This window comes from Salvelinus alpinus, chromosome 27 (assembly GCF_045679555.1).
Source record: "Salvelinus alpinus chromosome 27, SLU_Salpinus.1, whole genome shotgun sequence".
In the NCBI taxonomy this organism is placed as follows: Eukaryota; Metazoa; Chordata; class Actinopteri; order Salmoniformes; family Salmonidae; genus Salvelinus; species Salvelinus alpinus.
In genome coordinates this window covers 15218788-15235785 of record NC_092112.1, presented here as the reverse complement: position 1 = coordinate 15235785, position 16998 = coordinate 15218788, and the positions used below count along the sequence as shown (strand labels likewise).

The 16998-nt window shown below is 45.6% G+C and overlaps 1 protein-coding gene across 1 annotated transcript in view; it reads left to right on the top strand.

Annotated features, from left to right (window-relative positions):
* The first annotated feature begins 1198 nt into the window (after positions 1–1198).
* Positions 1199–16998, top strand: part of kif26aa (kinesin family member 26Aa) — a 55656-nt gene continuing 39856 nt past the window's right edge. The window contains exons 1-2 of the mRNA XM_071369471.1: positions 1199–2378; positions 16423–16618. Of these exons, the coding sequence (XP_071225572.1) occupies positions 2362–2378; positions 16423–16618 (213 nt within the window). The 5' untranslated portion in view covers positions 1199–2361. The remainder of the gene's footprint in view (positions 2379–16422; positions 16619–16998) is intronic.

Below are 16998 nucleotides of genomic sequence, written 5' to 3'. Positions count from 1 at the left end.
CTGTCTCTGACCTCTCTATATAAACCCTTTATTAACTGTCTCTGACCTCTCTATATAAACCCTTTATTAACTGTCTCTGACCTCTCTATATAAACCCTTTATTAACTGTCTCTGACCTCTCTATATAAACCCTTGATTAACTGTCTCTGACCTCTCTATATAAACCCTTGATTAACTGTCTCTGACCTCTCTATATAAACCCTTTATTAACTGTCTCTGACCTCTCTATATAAACCCTTTATTAACTGTCTCTGACCTCTCTATATAAACCCTTTATTAACTGTCTCTGACCTCTCTATATAAACCCTTTATTAACTGTCTCTGACCTCTCTATATAAACCCTTGATTAACTGTCTCTGACCTCTCTATATAAACCCTTGATTAACTGTCTCTGACCTCTCTATATAAACCCTTTATTAACTGTCTCTGACCTCTCTATATAAACCCTTTATTAACTGTCTCTGACCTCTCTATATAAACCCTTTATTAACTGTCTCTGACCTCTCTATATAAACCCTTTATTAACTGTCTCTGACCTCTCTATATAAACCCTTTATTAACTGTCTCTGACCTCTCTATATAAACCCTTTATTAACTGTCTCTGACCTCTCTATATAAACCCTTTATTAACTGTCTCTGACCTCTCTATATAAACCCTTTATTAACTGTCTCTGACCTCTCTATATAAACCCTTTATTAACTGTCTCTGACCTCTCTATATAAACCCTTTATTACCTGTCTCTGACCTCTCTATATAAACCCTTGATTAACTGTCTCTGACCTGTCTTTCTGACTTAATGTTGTATCGTCCTCTTGATAATCTGTTGTTTTATGTCAGTCATACACTGAAAGATATAAAAGGTACATACAAACACATCACTCACTCTCTCACTCACTCACTCAGTCACTCAGTCACTCACTCACTCACTCACTCACTCACTCACTCACTCACTCACTCACTCACTCACTCACTCACTCACTCACTCACTCTTCACTCACGTACACAAGTGCAGTTCATGTGGGCACACACATACACATACATGTGAACACACACATACACCCACTAACCAAATGTGTTTGAAGCCCGGGTAGAATGGGAAGGGAGCTTCTGTCATCTCAGGAAGTATTCATGCAGTGTGCCTGAGGAGCACGTAGACGATCACCAGCAGTTTTCACAGCAGCTGTGTACCGACACTGCAGGAAGGGGTGGAAAAGAGGCTGGGCTGAAGAGGAAGAGTGAGCAAGTGAGTGCATGAGAGAGGGGGGAAGGTGAGCGAGACAGAGGGAGGGAAAGACTGGAGAGGGGAGAAGAGAGGAGAAACGCTTGGACTACTGCCATTGTTTCCCAGCAACAGCGGGAGCAGGAATGTACTCTTTCCCCACCTCCCAGTGGGTTTTCTCTCGTTTCTTTCCCTCTTTTCCGTTCATCCCTCTCCTGGAGTTGCACCGTCTCCCAGTGCCTTACTGGCAGGAGAGAGGAGGAGCGGTACGGCGAGGCGTGAGAGCGCTGCAGAGGTGAAGAGACTGAAGGGTTACCAGAGCGAGAGAGAGAGAGAGAGAGAGAGAGAGAGGTGAAAAAGAGGAAGAGGGAGTGGTTAATGAGTGAATAGGGATTGAGAGAAGGCAGGCAGGAGTGCTTAGATGGATCGAGAGAGGGAGAGGAAAACCGCAATAGAGAGAGAGCGCTATTGGAAGGTGTGTGTTGGGAGTTTACACGTGGAGAAGAAGATCGCAGCGAAGAAGGGGAACAAAAAGGAAAGGTGTTGATATAAGAACAGAGGAGAGCTGAAGACCAGAGGAGAAAGAATGGAGAAGGGAAAGACGAGATGTTTGTCTGTAGAGCTGTGGTGACAGAACTGCAAAACGTTTGTAATCCAGGAACAAACTGAGAGGAGGCACTTCTACTTTCTGGACTGCGTTTCTGTACCTGGGAGAATTTTACTGGCTTGAGCACATTGTCATCACACTGCGCAAAGGTGACTATTGGGAAAAAAAGATGATCGGTCTCAAGGTTGCACCAAACCTTATTCTACTCGTTCCTCAATCAGCTAAAATCACCTAAAACTTTGTGACCCTCTTCCCCCTCGCCGGGACCGCTGTACTCTGAGCCACGTTTGCCACCACTGACACCCGTTGCCATGCGTCAGCCCCACCTCTTCCAACTTCACCGGTTTTCACAACTCCCCCTCCGTTTGGAGCGTAATAATTTCTCCTCCCCCCTCATTAAAAACTATCCCACCCCTCCTGAACAGTCCTCGCTCGTCGGGACTATGGAATACACCGGCTCTATACTGTGATGATTATGAGAAAGCACAAGTATAGTCACGTCTACAATTTGTGGCTAGGAACTCGGAGTAGATAATGGATTGGAGAGAACTGTGAGTACTATGGCTCTGTCTCTTGCGAATGTCTTATTTATTTAAATTTCTTTGGTTTTTTTTGCGCTTTGTATTTAATTTCCATCCTCATATTCTTATGTTGTTATGATAGTACATTATGAATGATGGGAAATTCATACTATCAATGTTGACAGTCGGACAATTTTTTTGTGATGGGCAGTTTTGCGCTCCTAAATGGTTTACTTTACCCTCGTTCCATGCTCAAAAAGCTCTGCCTACCGCCCTGGCCTAAGCCTGCCTCTTCATACTTATCATTGAGATGTCACGTTCTGAAGTTTGACCCCTACTACACTCTCTCTCCTTGGGTGGGGGGTGGGGGGGTCATACTCTTAACCCTTATCCACCTCAAAGCATTCCACCCCTCTGTACTTTGCTGACTACACTAATTTTACGACGAGCACGTCTCAATGTAGGGTAGCAGGGAAGAAGGGTTGAATGGGTGGGCGTGTCTTTGGTCTAACCACCCAAGTGAGTCTCCTCGCTTATGCCATGCTCTGCTATCACAGCCGAGCAACAGGAGTGTAGATGGAAGTTACTAAACCCTAACCGCTGACACAACATCAGATATTTTTCATCCTCCAATTGGTTATGGTTTGAATTGTAGAATAAGGTAATCCAATCCTAGATCTGAGGTTCAGTGGACCTCTCCTACCTCGAGCCAAATTACATGTGTAGGGAGGGGCTTGGAGCTGAGACAGACATCTCAATTAGCCAATGGTGATACCTCTGTGTTGAGTGATCGGGAGCACGGTGAAGTTGCCCCTAGACCCTGATCTTGGGTCAGTTTAGCATTTTCCCCACTAATGGTTAAGGATTGGGGAAGGGGAAGCTGATCCTAGATCTGTACCTAAGGGAACCTTCACTCTGGAGCATATGATCCCACAGGGGCGAGGACACGTGCTATTGATAGTGGCTGAGTCATTGGCCTTTTCTCAATTGGATTTGCTCAACCTCTGTCTTCTCTCTCCTCCTTCCAATCGTGCCTTATCTTGAAAAATGTCAAAGGTAATCGAGGAGAGGTGGCGAGGAAGAAGCAACGTGGATGAAAATGCACTTGTTAGTTCTACAAGACATTTTATAAATAAGTAAAAGGATAAGTAGCATATCATTTAAAAAAAAATGTTTGCAAGCTTTACTCCTTTGAGAAAACAACAATTGCTTCAAAGGGGGTGTGGCAGATATCAAAACTCTTCCGTGAAGGACTCAGGTAGGACACGCACGACTATCCTCCATGAAACGTGGCTATCGAGGTGGGGAGGACTCTTCCGTTCACCCACTAAACAAATTGACACTCTCCTCGGCCACTCAACCACTTATCGCTTTCCGGAGGAGAGAAGAGAGACCAGAATGAGAAAAAGGCCCTTCGAGGAGCTGCCTGGTCTGCTGACACACCCCACAGTCTGGCTCATGCTGCGTGCTCTCTTATCTCGAAACGTAACGAATAGAGCTGATATGATTCTCGATTCTACATGACAGAGAAGCATGTCTGTTCTACAACATGTATTTCTATCTGACATTCTGTATCAGTGAGGTGAAACTCTGTCTGTTGCAAATAGAAACGTGATGAATAGAACTGATATGATTCTAAATCCTACATGACAGAGAAGCATTGGTAACACTTTACAATAGGGGGGATATATAAGGCATTCATAACACATGAAACCAGTCATAACACCTTTATGAAACCATTCATAACACCTTTAGGAAACCAGTCATAACACCTTTTGGAAACCAGTCATAACACCTTTATGAAACCAGTCATAACACCTTTAGGAAACCATTCATAACACCTTTAGGAAACCAGTCATAACACCTTTAGGAAACCAGTCATAACACCTTTATGAAACCAGTCATAACACCTTTAGGAAACCAGTCATAACACCTTTATGAAGCCAGTCATAACACCTTTAGGAAACCAGTCATAACACCTTTAGGAAACCAGTCATAACACCTTTAGGAAACCAGTCATAACACCTTTAGGAAACTAGTCATAACAGCTTTAGGAAACCAGTCATAACACCTTTAGGAAACCAGTCATAACACTGTTAGGAAACCAGTCGTAAAAACAACCTTCATAACAAATTGGATTCAAGATCATTAATAAGGAGTTTTCAAATAAGGTGTTAATGAAGCATGTCAATTCTACATAATATAATTACATCTGAAAGTTCTGTAACATTTGTACCCTTTTGAGGTGGCCCCTGGTAGTATAGTGTGGTGGGTCTCTTGGTAGTATAGTGTGGTGGGTCTCTTCTTGGTAATATAGTGTGGTGGGTCTCTTCTTGGTAGTATAGTGTGGTGGGTCTCTTCTTGGTAGTATAGTGTGGTGGGTCTCTTCTTGGTAGTATAGTGTGGTGGGTCTCTTCTTGGTAGTATAGTGTGGTGGGTCTCTTGGTAATATAGTGTGGTGGGTCTCTTCTTGGTAATATAGTGTGGTGGGTCTCTTCTTGGTAATATAGTGTGGTGGGTCTCTTGGTAGTATAGTGTGGTGGGTCTCTTCTTGGTAGTATAGTGTGGTGGGTCTCTTCTTGGTAGTATAGTGTGGTGGGTCTCTTCTTGGTAGTATAGTGTGGGTGGGTCTCTTCTTGGTAATATAGTGTGGTGGGTCTCTTCTTGGTAGTATAGTGTGGTGGGTCTCTTGGTAGTATAGTGTGGTGGGTCTCTTGGTAGTATAGTGTGGTGGGTCTCTTCTTGGTAGTATAGTGTGGTGGGTCTCTTGGTAATATAGTGTGGTGGGTCTCTTCTTGGTAATATAGTGTGGTGGGTCTCTTCTTGGTAGTATAGTGTGGTGGGTCTCTTCTTGGTAATATAGTGTGGTGGGTCTCTTGGTAGTATAGTGTGGTGAGTCTCTTCTTGGTAGTATAGTGTGGTGGGTCTCTTCTTGGTAGTATAGTGTGGTGGGTCTCTTCTTGGTAGTATAGTGTGGGTGGGTCTCTTCTTGGTAATATAGTGTGGTGGGTCTCTTCTTGGTAATATAGTGTGGTGGGTCTCTTCTTGGTAATATAGGGTGGGTGGGTCTCTTCTTGGTACTATAGTGTGGGTGAGTCTCTTCTTGGTAATATAGTGTGGTGGGTCACTTCTTGGTAATATAGTGTGGTGGGTCTCTTCTTGGTAATATAGGGTGGGTGGGTCTCTTCTTGGTACTATAGTGTGGTGGGTCTCTTCTTGGTAGTATAGTGTGGTGGGTCTCTTCTTGGTAATATAGGGTGGGTGGGTCTCTTCTTGGTAATATAGTGTGGTGGGTCTCTTGTTGGTAGTATAGTGTGGGTGGGTCTCTTCTTGGTAGTATAGTGTGGGTGGGTCTCTTCTTGGTAATATAGTGTGGTGGGTCTCTTCTTGGTAGTATAGTGTGGGTGGGTCTCTTCTTGGTAATATAGGGTGGGTGGGTCTCTTCTTGGTAGTATAGTGTGGTGGGTCTCTTGTTGGTAGTATAGTGTGGGTGGGTCTCTTCTTGGTAGTATAGTGTGGGTGGGTCTCTTCTTGGTAGTATAGTGTGGTGGGTCTCTTTTTGGTAATATAGGGTGGGTGGGTCTCTTCTTGGTAGTATAGTGTGGTGGGTCTCTTCTTGGTAATATAGGGTGGGTGGGTCTCTTCTTGGTAGTATAGTGTGGTGGGTCTCTTCTTGGTAATATAGTGTGGTGGGTCTCTTCTTGGTAGTATAGTGTGGTGGGTCTCTTCTTGGTATTATAGGGTGGGTGGGTCTCTTCTTGGTAATATAGTGTGGTGGGTCTCTTCTTGGTAATATAGTGTGGTGGGTCTCTTCTTGGTATTATAGGGTGGGTGGGTCTCTTCTTGGTAATATAGTGTGGTGGGTCTCTTCTTGGTAATATAGTGTGGTGGGTCTCTTCTTGGTATTATAGTGTGGGTGAGTCTCTTCTTGGTAGTATAGTGTGGTGGGTCTCTTCTTGGTAATATAGTGTGGTGGGTCTCTTCTTGGTAATATAGTGTGGTGGGTCTTTTCTTGGTAATATAGGGTGGGTGGGTCTCTTGGTAGTATAGTGTGGGCGGGTCTCTTTTTGGTAATATAGTGTGGTGGGTCTCTTGGTAGTATAGTGTGGGTGGGTCTCTTGGTAGTATAGTGTGGGTGGGTCTCTTGGTAATATAGTGTGGGTGGGTCTCTTGGTAATATAGTGTGGGTGGGTCTCTTAGTATTATAGTGTGGGTGAGTCTCTTCTTGGTAGTATAGTGTGGTGGGTCTCTTCTTGGTAGTATAGTGTGGTGGGTTTCTTGTTGGTAGTATAGTGTGGGTGGGTCTTTTCTAGGTAGTATAGTGTGGTTGGGTATCTTCTTGGTAATTTAGTGTGGGTGGGCCTCTTCTTGGTAATTTAGTGCGGGTGGGACTCTTGGTTGTATAGTGTGGGTGGGTCTTTTGATAGTATAGTGTGGGTGGGTCTCTTCTTGGTTTTGTAGCGTGGGTGGGTCTCTTGTTGGTATTATAGTGTGGGTGGGTCTCTTGTTGGTATTATAGTGTGGGTGGGTCTCTTGTTGGTATTATAGTGTGGGTGGGTCTCTTGTTGGTATTATAGCGTGGGTGGGTCTCTTGTTGGTATTATAGTGTGGGTGGGTCTCTTCTTGTTAATATAGTGTGGGTGGGTCTTTTGATAGTATAGTGTGGGTGGGTCTCTTCTTGGTTTTGTAGCGTGGGTGGGTCTCTTGTTGGTATTATAGTGTGGGTGGGTCTCCTGTTGGTAGTATAGAGTGGGTGGGTCTCTTCTTGTTAATATAGTGTGGGTGGGTCTCTTGGTAGTATTGTGGGGTGGGTTTCTTCTTGGTAATATAGTGTTGGTCGGTCTCTTCTTGGTAGTATAGTGTGGTGGGTCTCTTCTTGGTAATTTAGTGTGGGTGGGTCTCTTCTTGGTTGTATGGTGTGGGTGGGTCTCTTGGTAGTATTGTGTGGTGGGTTTCTTCTTGTTAATATAGTGTGGTGGGTCTCTTCTTGGTAGTATAGTGTGGAAGGGTCTCTTGGTAGTATTGTGGGGTGGGTTTCTTCTTGGTAATATAGTGTTGGTCGGTCTCTTCTTGGTAGTATAGTGTGGTGGGTCTCTTCTTGGTAATTTAGTGTGGGTGGGTCTCTTCTTGGTTGTATGGTGTGGGTGGGTCTCTTGGTAGTATTGTGTGGTGGGTTTATTCTTGTTAATGTAGTGTGGTGGGTCTCTTCTTGGTAGTATAGTGTGGAAGGGTCTCTTCTTGGTGATATAGTGTGGGTGGGTATCTTTGTAGTATAGTGTGGGTGGGTCACTTCCTGGTCTTATAGTGTGGTGAGTCTCTTGTTGGTAGTATAGTGTGGGTGGGTCACTTCCTGGTCTTATAGTGTGGTGGGTTTATTCTTGGTTTTATAGTGTGGTAGGTCTCTTGTTGGTAGTAAAGTGTGGTGGGTTTCTTCTTGGTAATATAGTGTGGTGGGTCTCTTGTTGGTACTATAGTGTGGGTGGGTCTTTTCTTGGTAGTTTAGTGTGGTAGGTCTCTTCTTGGTAATTTAGCGTGGGTGGGTCTCTTGGTAGTATAGTGTTGTGGGTCTCTTCTTGTCAATGTAGTGTGGTGGGTGTCTTCTTTGTAATATAGTGTGGGTGGGTCTCTTCTTGGTAGTATAGTGTGGGTGGGTCTCTTCTTGATGGTTTAGTGTGGGTGGGTAGCTTCTTGGTTATTTAGTGTGGGTGGGTCTCTTGGTAGTATAGTGTTGTGGGTCTCTTCTTGTCAATGTAGTGTGGTGGGTGTCTTCTTTGTAATATTCTGTGGGTGGGTCTCTTCTTGGTAGTATAGTGTGGGCGGGTCTCTTGGTAGTATAGTGTGGCGGGTCACTTCTAGGTAATTTAGTGTTGGTGAGTCTCTTGGTAGTATAGTGTGGTGAGCATCTTGATAGTATAGTGTTGGTGGGTCTCTTGGTAGTATGGTGTGGGTGGGTCTCTTCTTGGTAGTATAGTGTGGTGGGTCACTTCTTGGTAATTTAGTGTTGGTGAGTCTCTTGGTAGTATAGTGATGGTGGGTCTCTTGGTAGTATGGTGTGGGTGGGTCTCTTGGTAGTATTGTGGGGTGGATTTCTTCTTGGTAATATAGTGTTGGTCGGTCTCTTCTTGGTAGTATAGTGTGGTGGGTCTCTTCTTGGTAATTTAGTGTGGGTGGGTCTCTTCTTGGTTGTATGGTGTGGGTGGGTCTCTTGGTAGTATTGTGTGGTGGGTTTCTTGTTGTTAATGTAGTGTGGTGGGTCTCTTCTTGGTAGTATAGTGTGGGTCGGTATCTTCTTGGTAGTATTGTGTGGTGGGTCTCTTCTTGGTAATTTTGTGTGGGTGGGTCTCTTCTTGGTGGTATAGTGTGGGTGGGTCTCTTCTTGGTAATATAGTGTGGGTGGGTCTCTTCTTGGTTTTATAGTGTGGTGGGTCTCTTGTTGGTAGTAAAGTGTGGTGGTTTTCTTCTTGGTAGTATAGTGTGGTAGGTCTCTTGTTGGTAGTAAAGTGTGGTGAGTTTCTTCTCGGTAATATAGTGTGGTGGGTCTCTTGTTGGTAATATAGTGTGGGTGGGTCTCTTCTTGTGGTATCTTTGTAGTATAGTCTGGGTGGGTCACTTCCTGGTTTTATAGTGTGGTGAGTCTCTTGTTGGTAGTATAGTGTGGATGGGTCACTTCTTTGTTTTATAGTGTGGGTGGGTCTCTTCTTGGTAATATAGTGTCGGTGGGTCTCTTCTTGGTTTTATAGTGTGGTGGGTCTCCTGTTGGTAGTAAAGTGTGGTGGTTTTCTTCTTGGTAGTATAGTGTGGTAGGTCTCTTGTTGGTAGTAAAGTGTGGTGGGTTTCTTCTCGGTAATATAGTGTGGTGGGTCTCTTGTTGGTAGTATAGTGTGGGTGGGTCTTTTCTTGGTAGTATAGTGTGGTAGGTCTCTTCTTGGTAATTTAGCGTGGGTGGGTCTCTTGGTAGTACAGTGTTGTGGGTCTCTTCTTGGTCATTTAGTGTGGTGGGTGTCTTCTTTGTAGTATAGTGTGGGTGGGTCTCTTCTTGATGGTTCGTGTGGGTGGTTAGCTTCTTGGTTATTTGGTGTGAGTGGGTCTCTTGGTAGTATAGTGTGGTGAGTCTCTTGGTAGTATAGTGTTGGTGGGTCTCTTGGTATTATAGTGTTGGTGGGTCTCTTGGTAGTATTGTGTGGTGGGTCACTTCTTGGTGTTATACTGTGGTGGGTCTCTTGTTGGTAGTATAGTGTGGGTGGGTCTCTTCTTGGTAATTTAGTGTTTGTGGGTCTCTTGGTAGTATGGTGTGGGTGGGTCGCTTGGTAGTATTGTGTGGTGGGTCACTTCTTGGTGTTATACTGTGGTGGGTCTCTTGTTGGTAGTATAGTGTGGGTGGGTCTCTTCTTGGTAATTTAGTGTGGGTGGGTCTCTTGGTAGTATAGTGTGGTGGGTCTCTTGTTGGTAGTATATTGTGGGTGAGTCTTTTCTTGGTTGTATAGTGTGGTAGGTCTCTTGTTGGTAGTAAAGTGTGGTGGGTTTCTTCTCGGTAATATAGTGTGGTGGGTCTCTTGTTGGTAGTATAGTGTGGGTGGGTCTTTTCTTGGTAGTATAGTGTGGTAGGTCTCTTCTTGGTAATTTAGCGTGGGTGGGTCTCTTGGTAGTACAGTGTTGTGGGTCTCTTCTTGGTCATTTAGTGTGGGTGGGTGTCTTCTTGGTAATATAGGGTGGGTGGGTCTCTTCTTGTCAATGTAGTGTGGTGGGTGTCTTCTTTGTAATATCGTGTGGGTGGGTCTCTTCTTGTTTGTATAGTGTGGGTGGGTCTCTTCTTGATGGTTAGTGTGGGTGGTTAGCTTCTTGGTTATTTGGTGTGGGTGGGTCTCTTGGTAGTATAGTGTGGTGAGTCTCTTGGGAGTATAGTGTTGGTGGGTCTCTTGGTATTATAGTGTTGGTGGGTCTCTTGGTAGTATTGTGTGGTGGGTCACTTCTTGGTTATTTAGTGTGGGTGGGTCTCTTCTTGGTAATTTAGTGTTTGTGGGTCTCTTGGTAGTATGGTGTGGGTGGGTCTCTTGGTAGTATTGTGTGGTGGGTCACTTCTTGGTAATTTAGTGTGGGTGGGTCTCTTGCTAGTATAGATGGGGTGGGTCTCTTCTTGGTAATTTAGTGTGGGTGGGTCTCTTGGTAGTATAGTGTGGGTGGGTCTGTTGGTAGAAAAGTGCGGTGGGTCTGTTCTTGGTAATTTAGTGATGGTGGGTCTCTTGGTAGTATAGTGTGTGTGGGTCTCTTCTTGGTAGTATAGTGTGGGCGGGTCTCTTGGTAGTATAGTGTGGTGGGTCTTTTCTTGGTAGTATAGTGTGGGCTTGTCTCTTGGTAGTATAGTGTGGTGGGTCTTTTCTTGGTAGTATAGTGTGGGCGGGTCTCTTGGTAGTATAGTGTGGTGGGTCTTTTCTTGGTAGTATGGTGTGGGCGGGTCTCTTGGTAGTATAGTGTGGTGGGTCTTTTCTTGGTAGTATAGTGTGGGCGGGTCTCTTCTTGATGGTATAGTGTGGGTGGGTAGCTTCTTGGTAATTTAGTGTGGGTGGGTCTCTTGGTAGTATAGTGTGGTGGGTCACTTCTTGGTAATATGGTGTGGGTGCGTCTCTTCTTGGTAATATCGTGTGTGTGTTTCTCTTGGTAGTATTGTGTGGTGAGTCTCTTCTTGGTAATTTAATGTGGATGGGTCTTTTGGTAGTATGGTGTGGGTGGGTCTCTTCTTGTTATTATAGTGTTGGTGGGTCTCTCGGTAGTATAGTATGGGTGGGTCTCTTCTTGGTAATGTAGTGTGGGTGGGTATCTTGGTAGTATAGTGTGGGTGGGTCTCTTGGTAGTATAGTATCGGTGGGTCTCTTCTTTGTAATTTAGTGTGGGTGGGTCTCTTGGTAGTATGTTGTGGGTAGGTATCTTGGTAGTATAGTGTAGGTGGGTCTCTTCTTGGTAATATAGTGTGGGTGGGTCTCTTGGTAGTATAGTATGGGTGGGTCTCTTCTTGGTAGTATAGTGTGGGTGGGTCTCTTCTTGGTAATTTAGTGTGGGTGGGTCTCTTGGTAGTATAGTGTGGGTGGGTCTCTTCTTGGTAGTATAGTGTGGGTGGGTCTCTTCTTGGTAGTATAGTGTGGGTGGGTCTCTTCTTGGTCATTTAGTGTGGGTGGGTCTCTTGGTAGTATAGTGTGGGTGGGTCTCTTCTTGTTAATATAGTGTGGGTGGGTCTCTTGGTAGTATAGTGTGGGTGGGTCTCTTCTTGTTAATATAGTGTGGGTGGGTCTCTTGGTAGTATAGTGTGGGTGGGTCTCTTCTTGTTAATATAGTGTGGGTGGGTCTCTTGTTGGTAATATAGTGTGGGTGGGTCTCTTCTTGGTAGTATAGTGTGGGTGGGTCTCTTCTTGTTAATATAGTGTGGGTGGGTCTCTTGGTAGTATAGTGTGGGTGGGTCTCTTCTTGTTAATATAGCGTGGGTGGGTCTCTTGTTGGTAATATAGTGTGGGTGGGTCTCTTCTTGGTAGTATAGTGTGGGTGGGTCTCTTCTTGTTAATATAGTGTGGGTGGGTCTCTTGGTAGTATAGTGTGGGTGGGTCTCTTCTTGTTAATATAGTGTGGGTGGGTCTCTTGTTGGTAATATAGTGTGGGTGGGTCTCTTCTTGGTAGTATATTGTGTGTGGGTCTCTTCTTGTTAATATAGTGTGGGTGGGTCTCTTGGTAGTATAGTTTGGTGGGTCTCTTCTTGGACATTTAGTGTGGGTGGGTCTCTTGGTAGTATAGTGTGGGTGGGTCTCTTCTTGTTAATATAGTGTGGGTGGGTCTTTTGGTAGTATAGTATGGGTGGGTCTCTTGGTAATTTAGTGTGGGTGGGTCTCTTGGTAGTATAGTGTGGGTGGGTCTCTTCTTGGTAATTTAGTGTGGGTGGGTCTCTTGGTAGTATAGTGTGGGTGGGTCTCTTCTTGTTTATATAGTGTGGGTGGGTCTCTTGGTAGTATAGTGTGGGTGGGTCTCTTCTTGTTAATATAGTGTGGGTGGGTCTCTTGTTGGTAATATAGTGTGGGTGGGTCTCTTCTTGTTAGTATAGTGTGGGTGGGTCTCTTCTTGTTAATATAGTGTGGGTGGGTCTCTTGGTAGTATAGTGTGGGTGGGTCTCTTCTTGTTAATATAGTGTGGGTGGGTCTTTTGGTAGTATAGTATGGGTGGGTCTCTTGGTAATTTAGTGTGGGTGGGTCTCTTGGTAGTATAGTGTGGGTGGGTCTCTTCTTGGTCATTTAGTGTGGGTGGGTCTCTTGGTAGTATAGTGTGGGTGGGTCTCTTCTTGTTAATATAGTGTGGGTGGGTCTCTTGGTAGTATAGTGTGGGTGGGTCTCTTCTTGTTAATATAGTGTGGGTGGGTCTCTTGTTGGTAATATAGTGTGGGTGGGTCTCTTCTTGGTAGTATAGTGTGGGTGGGTCTCTTCTTGTTAATATAGTGTGGGTGGGTCTCTTGGTAGTATAGTGTGGGTGGGTCTCTTCTTGTTAATATAGTGTGGGTGGGTCTCTTGTTGGTAATATAGTGTGGGTGGGTCTCTTCTTGGTAGTATATTGTGTGTGGGTCTCTTCTTGTTAATATAGTGTGGGTGGGTCTCTTGGTAGTATAGTATGGTGGGTCTCTTCTTGGACATTTAGTGTGGGTGGGTCTCTTGGTAGTATAGTGTGGGTGGGTCTCTTCTTATTAATATAGTGTGGGTGGGTATCTTGGTAGTATAGTGTGGGTGGGTCTCTTCTTGTTAATATAGTGTGGGTGGGTCTCTTGGTAGTATAGTGTGGGTGGGTCTCTTCTTGGTAATTTAGTGTGGGTGGGTCTCTTGGTAGTATAGTGTTGGTGGGTCTCTTCTTGTTAATATAGTGTGGGTGGGTCTCTTGGTAGTATAGTGTGAATGGGTCTCTTCTTGTTAATATAGTGTGTGTGGGTCTCTTGTTGGTAATATAGTGTGGGTGGGTCTCTTCCCAGTGTTGTGGTTGTGGGGAGTGGAGCGCTTTGTGTGAGTAGGCCCAGGGGAAAATGGGGTAGATGTAGGGGGGATAATGAGGGGGGGGGGGCTTTCACAGACAGTCAAGGTGGTTGAGGTAAGGGCTTTGTCTTCAAAGGTGGATGCTGTGTGTGGATACCACCCCTTATTCCTCCTCCTTTTCCTCTCTCTCTCCCTCTCCTGCCCCCCCCCCCTCCCACTTATATATCATTGTTCGCTCTCCCTCTCCTCTCTCCTGCTCCTCTCTCCCTCTCCTGTCCCCCCCCCCTCCCACTTATATATCCTTGTTCGCTCTCCCTCTCCTCTCCCCTGCTTCTCTCTCTCTCCCTCTCCTGCCCCCACCCCCTTATATGTCCTTGTTCGTCTCTCCCTCTCATCTCTCCTGCTCCTCTTCCTCTCTCTCTCTCTCTCTCTCTCACCTGCACCCCTCTCCTCTCTCCCTGTCTCTCTCTCTCCTGCTCTTCTCTCCCCTCTCCTCTCTCCTGCTCCTCTCTCCCCTCTCTCTCTCTCTCTCTCTCTCTCTCTCTCTCTCTCTCTCTCTCTCTCTCTGTCTCTCTCTCCTGCTCCTCTCTCCCCTCTCCTCTCTTCCTCTCTCTCTCTCTCTCTCTCTCTCCTGCTTCTCTCTCTCCTGCTTCTCTCTCTCTCTCCCCTCTCCTCTCTCCCCTCTAAACAAACACTGCCAATATAATGAACTGTAGATGTACATGTAAATGTCAGCGTCTTTCTCCCCAGATACAGCGTTACGTTCACTTCAGAGTCCTCTGCTGGCTTTATTAAAAAACTAACATTTACTTTGCCTTAACATACACATAGACTGCATAATAAGGCTTTCACTGTGCATTTGGTCCTCTTCATTTCCAATGTCCTCAATGGCTCCCTATTCCCTATAAAGTGTACTCCTTTTGACCAGTGCCCTTATGGGAGGGAGAGAGGGAGGGTGCAAAAGTAATACACTACATGGGGAATAGGGTGCCATTTGTGAGGCAGACTGTTTCAGCTGCAGCCCTGTCCCCCAGGATCAGTTTGGCGCCGATGAGTTCTGTTGCCAGCATTGCACTGTCTCCATCCTTTCTGTCTGACACACACACTTACACGCACGCACGCACGCACGCACGCACGCACGCACGCACGCACACACGCACGCACGCACACACGCACACACGCACACACACACACACACACACACACACACACACACACACACACACACACACACACACACACACACACACACACACACACACACACACACACACACACACACACACATGCATACACACATAAAAAACATACCCTCACATGCAAAGACACGTCAGACACGCACTTTCTTACTCACACAACTCATTCCCTTTTTTGTCTGTGTGTTATCCACATTGTATGTCAAGCACAAACGCCCTAACACACACACACACACACACACGCACACACACACACACACACAAACATAAATGTGCGCTTACACCTGCACACCACACACACATACACACACACCACAAACACAAACACACACACATACACACACACCACAAACACAAACACACACACCACACACACAAACACAGCACAGCACACATAGAGTCGATTCCCAGGGGGGCTTCGTGCTGTGTCCTTCATGGAGGGTGTGATTACACGGTGTTCCCTGATTATGTTCTGGTGAAGTGTCTGAAAGAGACGAATGGAAAGGAAAGAGGGAAGTGAGGGACAGAGAGAAAGAGGGACAGGAGGGAAGTGAGGAGTAAGAGTACAGATGCGCTGAGAGTGGAGTTTCTACATCGACCCCCTGCCGGGACAGACACAGACAGACAGACCCTCTCTCTTTCTCTCAATTCAAGGTGCTTTATTGGCATGACATGCATTATGTAAAACTCAAAAGGGCATTCCAAACCCCCCCCCTCTCTCTCTCTCTCTCTCTCTCTCTCTCTCTCTCTCTCTCTCTCTCTCTCTCTCTCTCTCTCTCTCACTCTAGATCTCACTCTAGATCTCACTCTAGAGCTCACTCTCACAGTGCCCCTGCTGCCGAACAGCTAGAACTGAACCCCCCCGTGGGTTGACCCAGACGATTAAAGTGTGGGTTAAGTTGATGGATGTGGTTTGGCCGTAACCTGGAACTTCTATCTTTCATTCATGGCTTAACTGTCAACGGTGGAGCCTAGCGATATGTCTTCATGTACCTCCAGACCTATTATTTTCCACTTTCTCTAACAGCATACATAACACACTGGTCAAATCCCTGGACTTTCTCTAACAGCATAACACACTGGTCAAATCCCGGGACTGTATTAAACAACATTGAATTTGGACTTCCACTCCCCTTCACTGCTGACTTTAATCATCTGTCTGAAGAGGGGTGACACGAAGCAGCTGTCTTGTTGACAGGGGGAAAGTAGAGCGGCTGTTTGAAGGCAGGCCAGGGCAAAGTGTTCAACGTGCAACCGTGACAGCTGAAAGGAGACGAGGACGTACTCTGACCCCCCTCTGGCATGAGTGTGTGTGTGTGTGTGTGAGTGTGTATGTTTGTGTCTGCCAATAGGTGCGTCTCCGACAGAGTGTGTGTTTGTGTGTGAACCTTTACTTATGCAGACTGAGAACACTAATCGTACTTAGTTGCAGACATGATGACAGCATAATGACCTTGGATTCCAGACAGCCGATCAATACTGGCCAAAATTTGTCTGTTCACTCTTGATCATGTTTTATAAAAGTCTTGAGGACACGACCTAGCTATGGAATTATTAAGTCAATACTGCTCTCCGATTCGGGCTCTAAAGCCTTTGAGATATCAGGAGTTTGCTTTTTGACGTGTGACGTATGGACCAACCTTTTGAAGTGTTTTCCAGCCTAGCTTAAAGGGTATATACTAAAAAGTGATGGTCAATGAACATGCTCCTTTCATCATGACTGCTATCTAAGAAAGGCCTCAAGGGTATATGCAAATCAAGGGAACCTACTTGTTCATTTCAAGTGTCAAATCATCCTCAAGTAAGGTGAACACTGTCCTGAAGATTTCTGAGAACTGCTGGACTCCCCCACACTCGTCATCACAACTCGTCTTTCCCTCTCCACAGGGCCGCCCAGAAGCTCAGCCTCTCGTCCAAGCGGAAGAAGCCCCAGCAGCCTCAGCTCCAGTCTCCGCCCGAACCTGCCGAGCCCCTGGTCTACACAGGTGGTTTCAGCGGCGCCCTGCAGCTGTCCCCGCCTGCCGTGCCGCCATGCCTCCTCCGGGCCGGTTTAAAGGTCAAAGACACCCCGGGGATGGGAAAGGTAAGACCGTTTGGGATTGTAGACTTTCTTTCACTTCAACTTTGGTATCTTTTTTGCTTGGTGGTAAAATTGTTACCATGTGGAGTCAGTGGCATGGTATCGTCAGGTATCAGGTAGCGTAGAGTAACAGACAGTACCGTCCGGTCATAGTACTATGTCATTGGTTTAACATACAGTTGAAGTTGGAAGTTTACATACACCTTAGCCAAATACATTTACTCTCAGTCTTTCACAATTCCTGACATTTAATCCTAGTTAAAACTGTTTTAGGTCAGTTAGGATCACCACTTTATTTTAAGAATGTGAAATGTCAGAATAATAGTAGAGAGAGTGATTTATTTCAGCTTTTATTTATTTCATCACATTCCCAGTGGGTCAGA